Below are 21,350 nucleotides of genomic sequence, written 5' to 3' on the forward strand. Positions count from 1 at the left end.
TACAACTAAGAAAATATACAAAGGAAAAACAACAAAAGAAGAAGCAGAATAAGTGTATAAAAAGGTTTGAACCCAGTAGCTGACTCAGACATATTACTATTATCACATGAGCTCATATTTCTTGCTTATTAAATCAATGAGGACTTTTATCTGTTGCTATCTTGTGTTGATGATAATAAAGGATACAAGAAAAAGCTCTTACACAAGGCTTACTGGAGGAAAAAACAGATTCAGCAGTAGTAGAAGACAAATGTGGCAACACATATAAAAATTCTTCAACATGTTGATATCATTTGATCCTTTCATGCATAAGGATTTATAACAGGGAAAGTTAAAAACAAATTAAATATCCATTAATAGATTGTTTAAATAAATTATTATAATATTTACATAAGGGGATGCTATATAGCATATAAAATTTCCACTGCAGAAGAACTTTTAATATAAAAATTCTTAAAGAATTTAAAAATTATAAAAATATGTTAGATTCAATCCCAGATCAGTGAAGATAGAGAGAAAGGCAAAATAAGCAAACAAAAAGACAACAGAAATTATTTACATGAATATTTTGCATTATTTTTTCTTCTACAAACAATACATGAGTGTTTTTACCCTTCTTTCTCCCAATAATACAGAGTAAAAGTTAAAAATCTTTCTTGATTTGATTTAATAAGCTAAGATTTGCACCTCATTGTAGTTTTAATGTATATTTCTGGGTCTATCAGGGAATATATATATTATAAATATATATGCATATGTACATACACACACACACACACACACACACACACACACATATATATATACACACACACACAATTTATTTTGACAGTTGTCATCTACTGAAGTGGGGAAGACTCTGTGAGTAATGTTAGGGAGCAGACCACAGCTCACATAAAACACAGATATATCTGGAAATGCCACATGTAACCGTGGCATCTTGGAATACCCCATGGATGTAAAGAGTAACAGTGAGCAGTTTACCTGATGGCTCCTGGGCCTGTCACTCACTAGTCAGAGTTCACCTCAGAGGATATTAATTCCTCTTTTCCAGACTGCATTACTTAGCCTATCAGAGCAGTCATTGAGGAAAGTGGCACAGCACTTCTTCAGGGCCCCGAAGTGGTGGGAGGAAGCCACAGCCCTTATGGCAAGCATAGGGGAATATGGAGGGCTCCCTCCCCAGGAGGAGAGTGAGACAATGAACGGAGGAAGGCAAGGAGGCCAATGGCTTAGCCTGGGCTACTGCACATGCGCTGTGCTACACCGCCCGGCTGTCTTAACCACAAGGACTGGAGCAGGTCCCGAGCCAGCCTCTTCAGCAGCACGAACACATGTCTGAGAGACTCTTGGCACCAACACATCAGGCAGGTACATCACCTCCAATTTATCACCACCAATCACCTTTCAACCCACTTCACTACGGCTTCTGCTTATAATAAGCACTACCAATAGGCTACTTCTCTATAAATTCAGTAACTCTCAAGAGCATTTGACAGATCTTAAGCTCTATTTCTTTAAATAACCATCTATTACACTGGCTCCTATGAACCTCCCACCCCTCAACCCCTCACCACCCTTACTCCCCAGGCTTTACTCCAACCTCCATGGCTACTCTTTCCCAGCTTCCTTCCCTGGCTGCTCCTCTTTCACCTGATCCCCAATTTTAGATACCTTCAGGGCTTGATCCGGCCCTGTTTTCCTCTGAATGCAATCTTGCCCTAGGCAACTTCACTCATTCTCAAGACTTTATACTATTTATATGTTAGCAAACTATATATTTCTAGAAGAGACCTCTCTTTTTAGCACCAGACCAGTAAAAATGGCCACCTACTCAACCACTTAATACATTATCTAATAAGTCATTTCATCATGCCTAAAAGTAGATTCTAAATCTTTCCCCATCCCCTCAAATATGCCCGTTTCTCTCCAAGGTTCCCATCCTCCATCAACCCAGTTACTCATCAGTCTTGGAGGCATTTCAACACACCTTTCTGTACCTTACTGATCATCAAGGTCACTTTAATTTACCCCCAGAATATATCTTGTAGATTACAGCTTCCTGTCTGCTTGTCACTTTCATTTCATATTTATTTTATAGCAATAGCATCTAGTACTCTTTCCTTATTATCTGACTTCCTTGCCCACCTCACAGACTTTATCCTGTACCACTCTTCCCATTACTCACAATGCAACAAAAACATTCACACAAAATCATCAGTTCTCTGACCTTTTTTTTCCTTCTTCCCCAACAACCCGCTGGCACAAGGTATTAGCATACACTGTTCTCTCTGCTAGAAAATGCTTTAGTGGTTAACTTACACTCAGCTTCAGGTCTCAACTTATACATCACTTACCTTATACTTTCCTTCCAACCCAGTTAGGTTTTAATGTGTCTCTTTCTCATAGCAGCCTCTACTTTTCCTTTTTTTGCATTTATTAAAACTTAGAATTATTCATTTATTTATATTACTATGTAATTATTTTATATCTATTTTAAATATTTGGTATATGTGGCACATTCATAGATCAAAACTCAAAAAAAGTATTGTTATACATTGAGAATTTTTTCCTCCCATCCCAATGTCCATCTACCCTGATCATCCCCTGCCATTTATTTGTGCCATTTTATTAGTTTATTTACTTTTCCTATGTAAAATCAAGTAAATATATTTCCTTTTGTCCCATTTTTATAAACATAGCACTTACACACAACATTCTACACCTTCATATAAAAATATATTCCAGAGATCATTCCACATGAATATATAAATATCTTTTTCATTATTATTTATAGTTGCATAGTATTCTGTTATGTGGATTACTATAGCTTATTCAACTCTTGTCCATTCTGGTCTTTTGTATTACAAACAATGCTGCAATAATAATGTTGCATGCTTTAGTTTACCAGGTTGCCTTGACAAACACCATACAATAGGTTGGCTTAAACAATGGGAATTACTGGCTCATGGTTTTGAGGCTAGAAATCCAAATCAAGGTGATGCTTACTCCCCAGAGTAAGTAACATTCTGCTGCTGGCTGTTGGTGATCCTTGGGGTTCCTTGGCTTGTATTCCTGACTTTAGTCATATGGTGATGTCCTCCCCTTTCTCTTTAGGTCCCGTTGACTACAGGTTCTGTTGACTCCTAGCCTCTGTTGACTTCCAGCATGCGGCTCCTTCCCTTGACTTTCTCTGTTTCTGGCTTACAGCTTCTTTCTCTTTATAGGGCATCCAGTAATCTGGATTAAGACTCAGCCTCATTCATTTGAGCTACACCTTAACTTAAAAAACATCTTCAAGAGGTCCTATTTACAATGTATTCACACCCATAGGTATGCGGATTAAGGTTAAGAACTTGTCTAAATAGGGGTATATAATTCCATCTGCCACACTTAGACAAATAGCATTTGGTGTTTATGCAGTTGTTTGTCTGGGATATATTCCCAGATATATCTTAAATAGCTTGATCAAACTGAAGTGCAACTGTAATTTTAGTAGACTTCGCTAGAGCCTCCTCAGAATTCCCCTCACCAAAGACACACAAGAATGCCTGTTCACCCACATCCTAAAAAACAAATTTATTGTTAAACTTTTGAATTTTTACCAATCTGATAGGTGAGAAATTGTATGTTAGTGCCGGCTGAATGTGCACCACTTTTATTAAAAGTGTGCTCAATTATCTCTTCATTGTTAAAGGGTCACTAGAATTATTTCTTTTCCTTGGAACTGCTATAATGTTCTTGTTCCATTTTTCTGTTGGGTTGATAAGTTTTTCCTTTTGTAATTTTTCAGGAGTTCTTTGTATATAGGAATATTAGATTTCATCAGTGTTCTATTACAGGTATTACTTCTTTGGTTTTACATTCATTTTTCTTTTGATTCTTTTTTTTTTTTTTTTTTTTTTTTTTTGGCCCACAGAAGTTTGTTTTCAGTTTTCATTTTGTTGAATTTATTATTGATTTTTTTCTTTTTGGTCTCTGGATATTGAGTCAGTATTAAAATAGCATCCCCCATTCTAAGGTTATAATGAATTTCTCCCATGATTTCTTCTAGAATTTTAGTCATTTTTAATTTTTGAGTATTTAAATATCTGATTTGTTTATAATTTATTCTGCTGTTAGTGGGTGTGTGAATCCAAATTTCTCTTTGTCCAAATGACTATCCAGTTGTCTCAACACCACTTATTGAAATCCCTTTGTACCCCTCTGCTAATTTGAGGGCCATAAAGTATCAAATGATACTACATTCCAATAAGTTTTGTGATCTCCTTCTGGACATTCTTGGATATATGGTTATTTATTTAATTCCTATTTTCTAATTATACTCTAAACTGCATGAGGGGGAGTACTGTGTTTTGTTTTCCCTTAGATTAAAGCTTAGATGAGTGCCTAGCCCATAGCAAATGCTCAATATGTATTTGTTGCATTTATTAATAATTATGAAATTCTAGAACATGTCCCTTTTCCCACAAATAGGTTTAAATATAATTTAGTTTTTAAAAATTTAATAAATGTTTTACATAGAGTGAAAATAAAAAATAGGTGGTAGTCAATATACAGGATTATGTACCTCTATTTGAGATACATAACATCTCCTCTTGAGGAAAATGTTAGCTTATTTTCAACAAAAACATTTGATTCAATCTATATGTTAACAGAAATTTTAAAAATAGTGAAATGTTAACATCTGGAGGAAACACATTAAGCATCGGCAAGATAAAAGATTAATTTTTATGTACAGTAGACACTGTACATTGCATATGTATTATTCATTCTTTCATCCATTTCTAAGTAACCCCAAACATCCAAAATACCTAGTAATGTGAAATTTTTCTGGGAAGCATGGTTTTGAAATGGAAACACTAGTATGTGAAAACAAGTCACTTAGCTAGAGACTGAAACCCAGCATATGTTTTTCAATGCAACTTTACTGTCCTCCTATTAATGTCTGATCTCACTGGATCCCCACAACAATCACGCTAAATAGGCATTTTTTTTTTTTTTACAGATGAGGAAACTAAGATAATTACACACAATAATTATCAAAGAATTTGGAGATTTGTAAAAATGTCAGGATATATTTCTTGCAAATGTCAATTATCTACCGTATTTAAAAATTGCAGCATTCCACTATAGAATTATTAATACATTCAGATTTTTTATATCATTCTTCATTGGCAAAGCAGCAGCATTAACACCTTAATCCATTCAACTTGGACAGTCTGTAAATACATCTTAAAAGTCAGATGTGGTGACAAAAATTAGCTAACTCAATTTTAAATAGTAGCAACATTTAATAACAGTTTCAATGTTATTAAAAATAAAATCTCAAGATTTCCCTTCCTAAAAATGCTACATTTCCTCACTCATTATTAGGATTACTATTAAATGTATGTGGGTATGGGTGTGAATGGGTGTGCCATTATTTTTTTCTTTTCTTAAAGACATCAAATCTAACATTTTTAATCCTACCCCATGCAAACCCTTTAATGATGAAAGACCCTGTGACAGACACCTAACTAAATGGTACAGAAGAAAAGAACATAAGACTTGAATGTAAAATATTGAGATTCTAATCTAACAGTTAATGTGAAGTCTCTGTATTGTTACACTGAACGAACTTGTACAAGTCACCTGCAAATGAGGATACTGTTCAACAACACTCTTAACACCCATTCAGGCTTTAATAATCCAAAATCCTATTGTTCTATGATCTGTCTCTAAGCACACCACTCTTTTTGGCTACCTATATGTCAATTTAAACTGATCATATTTACCAGACTGAACAGTAGAGATTCAAGGGTGTCATAATTTGAATATCTATAGCAGCTTTACAAATCAAAAAATAATTACTGAGTCAAGGAATTCTGCAAAATAAGCTTCTGCTAATTGATGAAGATATTCCAGATATCTGACATGTTGCAATTATACATATAATAGCACTTTAGCAGAACAATTTAGTCATTTAACTCTCTAAATAGAACAAATTAAGATATCTAATTTTGTCATTAAAATTGCATATATTTTGTACTAACTGTTTAATTACCATATCCCAATAGTCTGAAAAATACGGTTAAAAAGTATAAATCTTCCCAATGTCTCAATAATAGTGATAAAAGTTTACTGTATTTGACATTATAATGTTGTATAGAATTCCTGGACTCCCAAAATTTAATTCCACTGGCATGTGCAATCTATAGGTTCCTGGAGTGTGTACATGATTTCAGTGCCATTTCCTGAGCAATAGAGTGGCACAGTGAAGTTTCGCACTCCATTTTCACGACAACACTTGCAGAATCTTAGGTGGCTCTCAATATTGATGTTATATATGGTAGCCGATGGGCACTTTCCATCACAAGATGCAACATTTATCTGTAAAGAGACACAATGGAAAAGTCTTAACATTTAAAATATACTATCATTGACTTCACTAGGAAGTCATCTTCCTCATCACACAAGCCATCTTCCTCATCACACAACCCTTAAGCTTCTGCATGTTAGCAGACTGCAGAAAATACTCAGTTGAAACATAACTCAGATAAGTCAAAGGGCTGTTCAATGGCCATCCCCAAAAAAGCAATACTGACATAACTCAAAGCATCAAATGTGTACACATAACTAGATGGGGGTATGGAATGTATTAATCACAAGTTAATTCTATTACAGCCTGTTTTATATCATGACTCAGGTAGACTATAGAATTGGAGAGGTCATATTAAAGGTGGCAAAGTTGAGATCTTGAACTATCTTTGCAGAGTAGAATTGTACAGTTAGGACAATATATAGTCAGATATATTTAGGTTTAATTTCTATCTTTTCAGATTGCAAGTATCATTCAGAACTGTTGATTCTTTATGTTAAGAATAATTAATTCACACTTCTTCCCAAATAGAGTATTTTAATATTAGAGTGTAAGAATAATCTTAAAGTTAAATATTGTAGATGCTGGCATTTTTTTGGCTTACAAACAGTTACTAGTGCTGTGACACATATTCTTGTGAAAAGACTTGCCCTTTACGTCAGTAAATAATGTTTTTCCACTTACAGAGCCTTGACTTATGCAGTCCTGTCTTCTTATAATTGATTTAATGATCACTTTCTGGCATATTCTTTCTTCTCTTTTGCCTGGTAAAATATAAAATGTATTTATTCATGACAAGACCCATGCCAAATTGTTTGTCAATTAAATATATGAATATATTTATAAATGAAAATTGATATATTTTATAAGATATATCCTATATTGAGATATTTAAAATTTTCACTCACAAATTTTATGTGCAAGGTTTATTTTCACATTTTAAATAGTTTCTCCCTTATATGTTCTAGCTTTATACTTATTTCCTTATCTTATTGTTTTAGAATGATTATCATAATCATAAATCTGAAAATATTCCACACATGTAATAATGCTGGCACCAACCTGTGATATATATAGATATAGATATAGACATGTTTAACATAACTTTTGGAATGAACCACAGTGTGTGTAAGTAAATAAATGCATATATAGACTAATATATTTTAAAATAAGAATTGATAGATTTAAAATCATATTGTTTTAATGGATTTTAATATAAAACCATGAATGTAATAATCTGTCGACCTTATTGAGAAGTCTGGATAAATCATATGCTTGATTTTATGGTTCTGAAATGGTTCTCTTATGATTTCAAATGAAAACACTTTGAATTAATTAACTATATATTAATATGCCTGGATGTGACAGATTATCATGCGATAATGCACCCAAGAATATGTATTTAATGCTGTATGATGGTGCAGAGATAAATGTTCTCACCTCACTCTCTTACTAACTAGCTTTGTCATTTTAGGAAAGTCCCTAAATTATTCTGCTGAGTTTCCTTGTTTTTAAAAGGATTGGATTAGATCTGCAATTTTCAATTGATTTTAGCCTCAAAATCCTTACTTAAAATAAATGCTTACATGAAAGCCCATCATGTAAAGCAGATAAAGGTTGAACTACTCTGGCTGAAGTAAAGCTGGATAGCTAAGATTCCCTAAGATTAAACTTAATCTCATCCAGGACAACCGTGACCTCCATGTTGCTAAATTCAAAGGTCACGTCTTGGTTCTCATCCTAATTGACTCTCCTTGATGCACTTGCTACACTTGGCTTCCAGAGCCTACCCTCTTTTTCTTTTCCTTCTATCTCACTTATGGCTCTTCCTCAGTCTCCTTTCTCTTTCCCTTGACTTCTCAACTATAGAAAGGCCCCAAGTTCAGTGCTCATTAGTGGCAGAGAGTGGACTGTTTGGTGCCTCATGGTGCTTTCTAGTCTTCATTCACCCTTCTATTCTCATCAGTCCGAGAACAAAGACTAGTCAAGAAAGAAATCATCTTCATCACGGCCTACATGGTATCTCACCCTCTTCTTTCTATCACCTTCCTCTCCTCACTCACCAGGCTACATTGCTCTTTGCTAATTTTTCCACTTTAAAGACTCTTCACTGCCTAGCTTGCTTCCCAAGTATAGTCAGTCTGTATTCACAAGTTCCCTGTTCTGTTTTTAAAGATTCTATGAAGGCATGTGTTATTCCATTCACTATCATAGTCTCAGGGCCTAAAAGGTGTCTGGCACATGGTAGGCACTCAGTAAGAACTGTTTGATAAGTCAATTCATTCAATGAATGAAACTGGGACAGCACAAATTTGTTGTAAGTTAGCTGAAGTTGTTTGTAACAATAGGCATTCCCTATTAAATTTTCAGAGATTTGATTGTAGCACATTTATTCAGTAGGAATTGCAGTAGTATCCAACTTCCACAATATCTATGACATAGCTAGTCAAGAGCAAAGACCACAGACAAGGGTTTTCTGATGCCACAGCAGAAACTATTTCAAAAGTCCTTCCACGTCAGAGGAGAGATACTAAGGTGGCTTGTTATTATTCTGAAATTTTAAATTGCTTGGCAGAGTTGAAAGATCCTGAACCCAGAAAACTTCTCTAAACAACTTAAAAGCTAGTATCTATGCCAATTCTCCTTAAACTCCTATGTTTATCTTTTTGTTAATTCATAGACACTCCACAAAAGAAAATTTTTAAATGGTTGCAAGATTACCCCTCTATTCTATTTTAGTACTAAAAATCACCATGAAATAAACTTTTAAATTCAAACTGATATAAAATACTTTGTGTGCACATAACTTTATCAAAATTATTATGGGAACTTTAATATGTAGGATTTAAGTACAATTCACTAAAATGGCATTTCCCAAATGTATTTACAGAACAATTTCAACGTGCTCAAATAGGTTAAAAAAATACTGCACTCTATTTGTCCTTAATGGAGTTACAACACCATTATTATAACCTACATAACTTTGTTTAATTCAGGAAGTTCCAAACAAATTTGACCACTGAGCACTTGTAAACTTAAAACCTATTAAAATCTTATGCAATATCTTTTGGGAAATACCACATAAAGAAATTGCCAACACTTAAGTTAAAAGTCATTTAAATGGATAATACTTTAAACATACTCCAGAAGATAAAGACTAAAGTACAAATTTCATAGCCACATGTCACAAAAATATTTAAATAATGTACATTAAAATTTGTTTCCCACTTTGCATTACCAGAGCTGAATTTTAAGAGAAAAAAACATAATTATAATGACCAATTAATACCTATCAAGTTAATAAATATAATATGTCTTTACTTACAAATCTTGCAACAGCCTTCATTATAAAGCTTTACAATCCCCTCATTCTAGGAAGAGAGAAAGAAATAATGTCACAACAGGCAGTTTTAATCTATTTCTTATTAGCCTAGAAATAGAAAACTGACTTTCCCTATACTTTTACTAAATAAATTGTGAAGTCTTCATAGGAAAATGATTGGAACTTAACTATTTCTAATAAGAATATATTAGTTTTTAAAGTTATGAGCAGACATTTTGTTTAAAATTGCATTATCTCTCTGTTAGTAATATAAACAAGAGTAAATAGGATTAACTTAATTAAAAGAAAAAAATTAAATGCAATAAAATATTTCTTACCAAAAGATAATAATAGATTCTCTAACTAGAGAGCATTCTATTTTCAAGTCCTCATAATAGTCAAAGCTACTCTTAGACTAGACTGAGTTTCTAAATATAATTGAATGCTAGAATGGAAAATCTTCTCCAGTATTTTATTGTTTAAAAAAAAATCCCTACTTCAGAATGTCTCTTTTCTATGGTTAAATTTTAAAAATTTGTGTAGATTTTCTTTTGGAATTCTTACAGTAAATTGCTAATTGCTTACAGTAAATTGCTAATTACAATTGAAATAAAAAATACTTTGTTACTCTATTAAAATGAATTTTCATAATAAAGTGATGCCTAAGATTCCATCTAAACCTAAAATTTTATGACTTTAGAACATGCTATAATTAGCTAGCTAGCTAGCTTTTCCAGTCATTAAAAAAGTTACATTAAAAAAAAAATCAGTGTGACTATGCTATTTTTCTATGCTTACAAACAATATTCTCGGACACAACAAAACCAACATATCTAAGTTTTAATCAGGGATTATTAATGCCTAAATAACTAAAGCTACAAAGAATCTTCAAAAATAGAAATTGGATCACTTTTAAAAGTCTATTCTCCCAACAGACTGTTTTTTGATAGAATAGGGAATTTGTAGAGCAAAATCAAAGCATCAGCAATGCTCTTAAATATGTTGAGTTCTGCAATGGCCTGTGCTCAGAGAGGCTAGTGCACATTTCACTTAGGCAAGCATGCATTTAAAAGTAAATAACATCATGAATCTGGCTGTTTTGTAAAGAAAGAAAATTAGCCAAGCTCTGACTGATTAGCTTAATATTAGTGATCCATACTGAGATACTAATATCTGTTGACCAACTTATTTTTCAATAATCCTTTGATTTACACATAGAAGTCCAGAGTTAGAAAAGCATCCATTTAGAGAGAGTCAAAATTATTTGGGACATCATGTATAACCCAAAAGGGCAAAAAGAGACAATAGGATGGAACTTTTTATTTAAGGGTAAAAATGTAACATTTACCATAATAAATAAGCCACAAAATAAGTATGACCTTGGAAAACATACTAATATGTAATTTTCAATTATATTTGATATTAGATTTTCTTAGTTATAAAAAGTACAAACCATTTTGCATTCGGTCTCATTAAAAGGGGGACACACTATACTGTAGTTCAGAATCATTGCCCCTTCATCAGTCTTAACACATTCGTATGTGGTGCAATTATAGTTCCAGGTATTTCCCTCCTAAAAGTAAAAGATAAAATTACTGTCCTGCTTATTAAAATTTGCTGTTTCTTGAGCAGAATATTTCCTATCCTACTGAAGGTAAAGTCAAATCAAGATGTGGAGAGATTCCAGAGACATAAAATGTGCCATATGAAAATGTCCTCAAATTTATCTAAAATGATAAATATATAATGTCATGTGTGTGTGTGTGTGTTCCTGTGTGTGTGTTTAGTTTCATACGAGAACTGAGGTATAAATGTGAAATAAAGCAACAGAGAAGAAAGAAGCAAATATATTTTCTACTACAAAATTAATTATCTAATTTGGCCAAGTGTCAAAGGTCTTGCTGTAATATTTTCTTGCTAATTATAAAACAACAAACCATATTATTTACATGCCTCCTTTCTTCAGATTTATTTATCTTTCCTTCTACTCCCTTAACACCAGAAAATTAAAAATCTCTTGGGATAATAGTGTTTATTGATGTATGGTTCTAATTTCTATACCTTATGTTTATTTTAATACCTATTCTCAAGCTTTTAATAAAATTTTAGTCTATTTTTGATTTCAGAATTCCCATTTTAAAACAAATCAGCTAAAATAATTATTACATAATTGCTTGTCTGTAATTATTATTCTGTATTTTAATTTTAACAACCCGCATTTTAGAATGCTAGTCAAACTCTGTTCTGAATATTCCTTATGGACCAATAAAGAATTTTGATGAACCTCACCACTTCTTATTCTCTAGATTCTATGCTAAATTTATGAACAGCTTTAAGTCTTCCATGTACGTCACCTGGAAAATCTACAAAACCGGGTGTAAAAGAAAATAAATATTCAAAATCAGGAAGCGGTAACATTTAATTTATATGAAATAAAAAATTAGTTCTCTTAGATAACTAAAGTTTACCTTTAAAGGAGCCAAAAGTTAATGATCTTCATATATATATTTAAATATATTGTATTACATGTTGTGTTCCAAAAAAAATTCTGACTGTAATTTAATCTTTTATTGAAATCTCAGGGCTATTATAAGTATATACACCAATAATTGCTAGATTATTGACATCTATGGAGATTGTATTGCCCTTTTAATAAAACCCCAAATTACTGTATTTTTCAGGTAGTCTCTGATTCCTTTTTACTCCCTGACATCCATGTATTCTTAACATTTTATCCCTCTTTCAAAAAAAACATATCATAAGATTCCCTCTTTCAAAAAATATATCATAAGATAGAAATGCTTCTAGGATAAAACAAACACTATTAATCACAATGACACTATTGAAATTGATAGCACTATTTTTTTTAGAGATATAGTCACATAACACAATTATCCACAGTATACAATCAGTTGTTCACAGTATCTTCATATAGTTGTACATTTATCACCACAGTCAGCACTTGAACGTATTGATTACTATGAAAAAGTTTTTTTTGGTGAATAATAAAAAAGATAATAATAAAAAGAAAAATAAAGTGTTATACAATACAATATATTAGTAAGGACAGGAAAAACACCACTACCAAGAATCCCGTATCCCTCCCTTATATCCCCCTCTCATACACTTTTGACAGCACTATTTTTACACACAACTGCAAGACAATAGGCTATGGCACAAAAGGAGAGTTGTTCATCTCTCTTATTTAATAAGTTGTATGGTTTGGAGAAATCTGCTTTTCTTTTTTGTATGTGACTAATCCCCAGGTAGTTAGGAGCAGCAGAAATAAGACCTCTAGACAAGTAAGCTATCAATGGAAAAAATCCAAAATAGCAATAATAAACTTAAAATGGGACTACATACAGGTAATGAAAATTATAAACAGAATCTGTGTGCTTCTTATGTCTGATGATAGAACTATATAACTACACATAAATCACAAGGTTCTGTTCTTCTTTCTTCAGGAAAGAGTGGGGCAGCCTACAAACCTCTGTAGAATTACTATGAGATAATGGGAGAATTCTGAAAATTATTCTTTTTGTCTTTTTTGCTCTTGGTGGAAAGATGCAGTGTAGCACTAATGACCCTTGGGATCATCTTTAAGAAAAATGGTCAAATGTTCTAAATCTTGTCTCTTCTTTATCCACCAAAATCACTGGTGGCTGAAATAGGAAAGTGCTAACATCTTGAATTTCATATTTCTATTAAAATTCTTATGAATAATTAAATAAAATATTATTATTCTTAGCATTTCTCAAAGCCCATTTCTCACATCTGGGAAAAAATTGAGAATCTACCATAAAATGTTTCAGAAACAAGTTGAACTTGTTTCTTTACAACAAATTATAAGTACTTTAAAACATAGTAAATGTACAGTATCTTGTGCATTGAAAATGTGTTGTATATGTGTTTATTGTATGTAGAGCTGTGTGTGTGTGCATGTGTGTGTGATTTCCTAAACTTATTTGACTAAAAACATGTTCTTCAGAAAGTAGCACAGAAAACAAACTGCCAAGGAAAACAATTTAGGAAATACCTCATATACAACTGATGTTCCATTTTCCATAAGAAATTTGCAGGATACATTTTTGCAAGTACCACAACAATTATAATCACTTGGAGTTGGAATGTATTCTTGGTGCTGCATATAATCATAATACATTGAATTAGCCACACACACAATACCAATGTTTATGACTCAGTTCTGGAGGTGCTTCCCAATATAATTATATGCTCTCACAGGAACTTGTAAGTTCTTCTACAGTTGACTTTGAAGAGCTTCAAATAATAATTTACTTTTTATAGCTATATTAAAAGTAGAGTTGACTTCATCCTTTACATCTAACTGCAGGATTCATCAGGCAGGGATAACAACCTCAGGTCAAGCAAGTGAAAGATAATAAGAACTCTGAAGCTAAAGGTCATACACGGGGTAGTAAAAATCTGTATTATATAGATATATTACACATTAATAGGTTGTTGAAGAACAATTCAAGTGCATATTTTTAACTTATGGAGTATGCACTATGTCAAATTCTGTAGCTGCCATTTTAAGACTCATTAACTCTCATCAGAACCACTTATAAAGAATACTTACAATATCACATTCTTTTGAACAATTTACTCTTGTAACATTCAGAGTGTGATAGCCTGTAAGGTTATCTTTTTCTTCCAGACAATCTATTATATTACAAAAGTCCCCTTCCAAGTACTTTGTCATAGACTGGCCAGGATTCAATACTGATACTTCTTGAAATACACATACATCATCCTTCTCTAAGAAAAGAAAACATAGTCAACAAGAAAATACTCTACTGAGTTTCTTATTAATCAGTTGATGGAATCTTAAATCTTTTAATTTGATCTCCCAGTTTTTCAAAAGACAGTAAAAATCTTTATATAATTTTAACCACCCAAGAGTTTAGTAAATAATGAATGTGGCACATTTATTTCCTAACCAAAAAATAAGAGACTGATCTGTAAAATCAACTGTTGTTCAATGTTTGAACTTCCCCCAAAAGCTATATTTTATAGCAAATTTCAGAATACGGGATTTCTGGGATGGGCAGGCTACTTGTTCCCTGTTCCAGGTATATAACTAGACAATTTTTGGAGGTGGATGTGGATGAAGGCAAAATCTAATTCAATAGTGGTGGGCCTCTTCATGATGGGATTGTGTAATATTTCATGTTTTTAAATTACTAATTTGTGACAAAATTTTCAGTTTTATACTGTTGCAAAACAAATAGTCATGCAAATCATATTTGCTGGTTGAAGTGCTGTCATATCTTTGAAAGTAGTATAACTGGGCAGGCTCAGATAGTGATGAAAAATTCAGCTCAGAAGCTCTCTGTGCCTTTCCAACAATGAACTTAATGCCTCTCTCATCTAAAAATACAAAAACTTCAAGGTGTTGAATAAAAGCCTTATTTTTATCATTGTATTAATACTTAAATAAAGATTTATTATTTCATAGGTAAATCAACTTTACTTATGCTTTGCAATGTTGACATCAGTAACAATAAAACAATGAACTAAAATAATCTCACACTTCTGGATGTAGTCCTTTTAAAAAATTCAATACAGATACATTAAAAAGTTCCCCAGTAACAGTTTTAAAATTCTTTGAAGCCCCTAAAACAAATATTCGTTTTTCTCTCCTACTATCAAATTTCGCAGAACATTTAGAAATTTTAAAAAATAGCAAACTGAAAAATAATAGTACATTTTTATACTAAACAACTGGTGAATGGCTTAAATATGTGAAACACATCTCAAAATATTTTTGATTTACTAATAATTAGCAAAAAACACTAACCAGCTTCATTTATTGTTTTAAAATAACAAGAAAACATATTTACCACAGAAATACTTTACACATCCACAGTCACTCTGAAAGTTATGATCTATTGTAGCAAATTCTCCCTATTAGAAAAACATGGCTTATTATTTGAGAATGGTAAGCACATACACACACAATATAGCATCTAATAAGTTCCCTAGCACACAACCAGACACACAGCAAGTATTTAATATATATGTGTATATATATGTGTGTGTGTGCGTGTGTGTGTGTGTGTGTGTGTGTGTGTGTGTGTATACATAAAAAATAATGAAAAAGCTTGTATTAACCAAGTGGTCATTTGATTAGTAGCCCATGGAATAAACTCACAATAAATAATCTAACCATGGATCACCCAATCTCTCTAAACTTCAATTACCCTATCTATTAAATTAGTGAAGATAGATAAGATTATCTTTCTGGCCTGGTCCTAGCTTTAAAATTTTATTGTTATATTCTAAGCTTGTAGCGAGTAATAGGAGATAGAGAATTATTGGACTGCCAGGCTCTTTTCCAAAGTGGCTATACCAATTTACATTCCCCCAGCAGTGTATGAGATCCTTGCCAACACATAGCCATTCTAGTAAGTGTAAAGTGGTATCTCGTTACGGTTTTAGTTTGCCTTTAACTAATGCCTAATAATTTTGAGCATCTTCTCATGTGCTTATTGGCTAATTATATATATTCTTTGGATAAATGTCTAGGTATATCCATACAATGGAATATTATTTGGCAATAAAAAGAAATGTACTGACACACCATGCTACAATATGGATGAACCTTGAAAATATTAGCCTAAGTGAAAGAAACCACACAGAAGGACCACATATTAGATGATTCTGTTTATAAGAAATGTCCATAAAAGACAAATCTATTGAGAAATAAAGTGTATTAGTGATTGCCTAGGGCTAGGAGTGTTGGAGAGAAATGGGGATGACTGCTAGTGAGTAAGGTGTTTCTTTTTGATGTGATGAAATTATTCTAAAATTTATGGTGTTGATGTTTGCACAATTCTGTGAATACACTAAAAATCATTGAATTGCATCCTTTAAATGGGTGAATTGCATGGTATGTGAATTATATTTCCATACAGCTGCTGTTTTAAAAAATCACTTTAGCTTCTTTAGGCTGAAATATGTTTGTTGTCTACATGAATAAACTAATGCCATGGTTATAAAAAATCATCTTAGGCACTGAAGAAAAGATTCAGACCAGCTTTCAGAGGAAGTATTCAAGAGAAACAGTCAGATTAATGCTTCTGTAGAACCATGGATGTTAAAACTAAATCATCACGCATGGAGGGTTATGTGTATTCAGGTAAGATATTCAAGGATACTGAAGCTGCTAACTATGTTCTATGTGCCTAGCACAGCACCAGGCATATATCAGACATTCAATAAATGCTCAGTGCACTAAGTAATATTAGAATTTGTTTCATAGTTAATATTCAGACATTCAGAAGGTTGATCTGGAAATAAACCAGATAGGCCAGCATCTAGCACAAATACTGGGGATAAAGGAAGAAACACTAAGTCCTTTCTCTGCATCAGGTATTAATAGAAGTGATTAATTTGTGTTAAATTATTTCATTTGTATGAGGTAGGTATAGTTATTATTTTCATATTAGAGGTGAGAAAAGTGAACCACAGCTAGACAGCATCAAGGCCAGGAAGAGAAACCAGACAGTGTCACATATGCCTTTGTTCTTAGTTCAAAGGATGTCCCTTACAATTAGTTTGTAGGAGACAGGAAAGAGGTAAGACATAGTAGAAAGAATAAAAGAATCCATACTAAAAGATTCTTGGTCTAAGTCCTCAAGGTCTCAATCTTTTATTCTCTCTGAACCTCACTTTCTTTATCTATACAATGAGTTAAAAATATCTACTTTCTGAAAATTTTAAGAGATAATACAATAAATATATAAATTGTGAAGGACTTGAGAAATATACAGTATCATAATCTTATTCTTTTGTGTAGGTATATATAAAGTACAGAAAAAATAATCAAATAGAATTTTTATGAAAGAATTTGCAAAACTTAAACATTCTATAACTTAGGTGATATTAATTCTTATCATTTTAGTAAATGTTGTATTAATTCTTTTTGAGTGAAACCATGCCATCCTAAGAAGGGTTTGTTACTTTCAAAAGTGATTTATATATTGCTCAAAACATAGCTTTGAACAGGAGAGTCTGAATGGGCTTTCTAAGAATACATACCGACTGAGAATAAAGAAAAACTTTTGTCAAAGAAAATGTTTCTTCCATGATAAAGAGGGCCATTCTGAAGTCTTATAGGCATACCATGAAGGTAAATATTTAAAGATAACAAAAATTTATATAACAAGGTGGGCTGCATCTAATAGTTTAATTAGGTAATGCCAAAATAAGTATTTCTAAAAGTAAAATCTTTGGGATTTCTATAAGGCTTGCATGTTCACAGATAAATATTAAGAAGGTGCAGGCAGTTATGTTTATGCCCCCTTCTCTACAGCAGATGAATTATAAGTACATTTTCTTGATGAATCATTGGGAAACTCCTTTCAATATTAAAATTAGGTTTCTTCAATGTTTTGCTGCATTTTAAGACTAGTAAACTTAAGTAGATACATGACTAGTAGATTTAGTCACTAATGGGGAAAATAGGTATTACCTTTTCCTATCTTAGCTAAAATATAAAAGATTGACTGTTTTGTAACAATGAGCCCATTATTTTAACCTATTTCAATAAATTTAATGATGATAATTCCATTAGGGCTGAAAAAATCCAGAAATGAGCAATAAAGGAAGAATAAACTGATTTAAATATGACAAGTAAATCAAAATAAGTATTCTTACCACTTTACAAGTTGGTACAACAAGGTTTTCACAGCTACATTCTAAAGGGCAAAAATAAAAATATTTATATCGGTCAAAATACATTATCATTTTAGTAAAACTTTAAAATATGAAAAATAATTACCACAATGCCATGTTGAACAACATTGACCAGATATATTTTCTTTCACAAGATTCATATCTTCTGCACAGTTGAGTAGAGGTATAGGGCAAAGATTTGGCTCACAAACTAAACAGAAAAATAATATAGATAAAGATTAACTTCATTTTGTAATAGCAAGTTCTCTTTAATACCATGTAGTTCACTATCATTATTGATGTAATGCCTTGTTTTGTATCTCCACAGTGCTACCTCTCCCAATTGCCATGTGTTGGTTAAGACAGAGCAAGTGACTCATGGGCGGGTACAACCACCATAGTTGTGCTGGGACTGCTTCATCAGGTAGGGTCCTGAGAAGTGGCAGTGGTGTAAGAAGACAGAGAAGTGAGAAGGGTATGCAATCATATGGATACCTGGAAATTCTATGATGATAAGAAACATCATAACTTATCTGCTTTCAAGGAAGTAATGATATTATCCAAGAAAAGCTCTTAGATATGCAAAAAAGGATACATATATTTAATACATATTTTCATATGCAAGAATTCAACTAGGGTCTGATATAACAGTATAACTAAGATGCACTGGGCTTCTTAAACACTGGACAAATCTAAATATCTTATATTAGTTAAAATATACTTACCACAATAATACTGAGGGCAACAGAAGTTTGTGGTATTAAGGTCCACAGTGAGAAATTCACCATCAGTACATAATGGAATGGGTTCAGTGCAAGATTCGCAAACTAAAGGTGAAACAAAAAAAGCCAAAACTCATAGTTGAGCTAAAGACAAGCTAATTATTAGTGAAGAATACCATATGCAGATAGAATCAAAATAAAATACCTGTGTTTCTTAAAATTGGAAACCAGATAATAAGGCTTTAACAGGCAGATATCTGTATTTGGTCATAAAGATAAGAGTACTGTCTGAGTATAATTTTTTATGCTTTCCAAGCATGGTGACAGATAAAATACTATCTTAACAGAAATGTAGGATATTCAGATTTCCAGAATAATTTGTTATTTCTAGGATCAAAATGTCAAAATATTTATTTTTTCATTTTTGAAATTTCTTAATTCACTATCCTTGATTACTCCAATATAGATGAACACTGCAGTAGGCACCTTTTACTTTGGGCTGTTCAACATGCTCTCCCATCTTTGATAACAGCTCTCTGAATGACCTTGAGGAAATGCCCTGCCCAAACAGTCTTGGAATGACTGTCAATAAAGGTGCTCCACCCTCACCTGGTCACTGTGTAGGAATACAACCCAAATTAGACTCGTCAGAGTCTCTTTCTGTGGAAGCTGTACCATGAGTAGAGGCATGCCATGACAGAAAACGGATGGAGCAGACACATTCATTAGTGACCACTGCCTAGAATGGCTGATTTCTCTCCTTCCCAGGTCCTGGCTGTTGTGTGTCATCTTAATCCAATGTACTCTCTCAAATCCTTGTAATAATTGGTTGTGCTTTAGCTAGCCACAATCAATCCATTTCTGCCATTTGTGGTTAAAAAAACTTAACTGATACAAAGAGATTTGTTCTGACTTTCATAACTGCCTCTGAAGTATAGTGGTTTCTGACCATATTCATCACCAAACAGTCTTTGATATGAGAATTCGTTTGAAATGGAAAATAAAGAATTCTTTTTTTCTTTAATTTCCAGGTCATCAGACAGAATGCACAACTCCATATGCAGTCATTTCCAGACACTCTTCATTTCCACCATTCTCTTTCCAGGTTGTAGTAATTCACACACAGTATATAGGAGCTGAAGTTTTTAAAGAGGTTTTATAAAATCTTGCCAGAGTCCATTATTCTAGTTAGCTCTTCAAGGGAAGCCTGTGCTAAATTTTCTCCAAAAAGAATGGGATACTCACCTTATTTTATAAAAATTTGATTATATTTTCTTGATTATGTTGTGGGGACTGATAAATATATATATATATGTTGTTCATAGGAGAAAGTAGCAATACTTGTAGTAATTGTAAAGAGTCATTTAAAATGCTATACTTTCTTTTCTACAGTTCTTGTTTAGTTAAGTTCTCATCAGTATTAAATCAGAATATTAGTTACTATTCGCCCCATGAAATGCATATCAAACGAGAGATTTCCTCCAGGTACTCCCTTCTTCCAAGAAATTATTCTGTAGAACACTCACCACAGAGTGGGGAAAAGCAGCAAGGTTCCTCCTGTTGAACTTGAATCATGAACTGGTCTTCTCTGCATGCTGGTATCGAAATATTGGGGCATTTGGATGGGTCACAGTCTGCAGAAACACAAAGTTGTTTGCAAATTTGTATCAAGTAAAATTATAGAATAAAATTAGTGTTTATTTCTCATTGAATTTAGTGAAAATTAACTTTTTAAAGATCTTAACTTAGCAGAAATATATAAGGAATAATAGGTAAACTGTATATACATGTATATATACATATATTTATATATAAAGAAAGTGTAAGTGAAAAAACTATCTTTACCAAAACAACTTCAAAAATCAAACTTTTATAATAAATTATTTCGTTGGAGACACAAAAAATGAAAATCGAATCCACTACTGAGTGGACAATGAACCTCCCTCTTATTTTTCTTAATTGACTACTCACCACATTTGTACTGTGGACAGCAAGAAAGAAGGCTATAGCCAATGACCAATTTCTGACTACTAGTACATGTTGGAATTGTAGTGTCACACAAAGTCATATCACAACCTGGAAATAAGAAGCAGGAACATTAAACTATAAATGGACTTAACTAAAATCTTATGCTGTTAACTCAAAGCTGGGCAATGACTCTCACTAGACAAGTTCTTATATGCAATTAAACCGATTCAGCTCACAAAATGGGCCACATGTGAAAGGCAGTAGGCCTGAGATTTGTTTA

General features: G+C 32.6%; 1 protein-coding gene across 2 annotated transcripts in view; it reads right to left on the bottom strand.

Moving 5' to 3' along the window:
* Positions 1 to 5,525: 5,525 nt before the first annotated feature.
* Positions 5,526 to 21,350, bottom strand: part of OTOGL (otogelin like) — a 195,608-nt gene continuing 179,783 nt past the window's right edge. For both annotated transcript variants that reach the window (XM_037846713.1, XM_037846712.1), the window contains 12 exons: positions 21,074 to 21,178; positions 20,629 to 20,736; positions 19,106 to 19,207; positions 18,487 to 18,591; positions 18,363 to 18,403; positions 15,545 to 15,608; positions 14,281 to 14,459; positions 13,720 to 13,824; positions 11,137 to 11,256; positions 9,687 to 9,732; positions 7,046 to 7,125; positions 5,526 to 6,372 (listed from right to left, as the gene is read on the bottom strand). In XM_037846713.1, coding sequence (XP_037702641.1) covers positions 6,172 to 6,372; positions 7,046 to 7,125; positions 9,687 to 9,732; positions 11,137 to 11,256; positions 13,720 to 13,824; positions 14,281 to 14,459; positions 15,545 to 15,608; positions 18,363 to 18,403; positions 18,487 to 18,591; positions 19,106 to 19,207; positions 20,629 to 20,736; positions 21,074 to 21,178 — 1,256 coding nt within the window. In that variant the 3' untranslated portion in view covers positions 5,526 to 6,171. The remainder of the gene's footprint in view (positions 6,373 to 7,045; positions 7,126 to 9,686; positions 9,733 to 11,136; positions 11,257 to 13,719; positions 13,825 to 14,280; positions 14,460 to 15,544; positions 15,609 to 18,362; positions 18,404 to 18,486; positions 18,592 to 19,105; positions 19,208 to 20,628; positions 20,737 to 21,073; positions 21,179 to 21,350) is intronic.

Source organism: Choloepus didactylus, chromosome 8, assembly GCF_015220235.1.
Source record: "Choloepus didactylus isolate mChoDid1 chromosome 8, mChoDid1.pri, whole genome shotgun sequence".
NCBI lineage: Eukaryota > Metazoa > Chordata > Mammalia > Pilosa > Megalonychidae > Choloepus > Choloepus didactylus.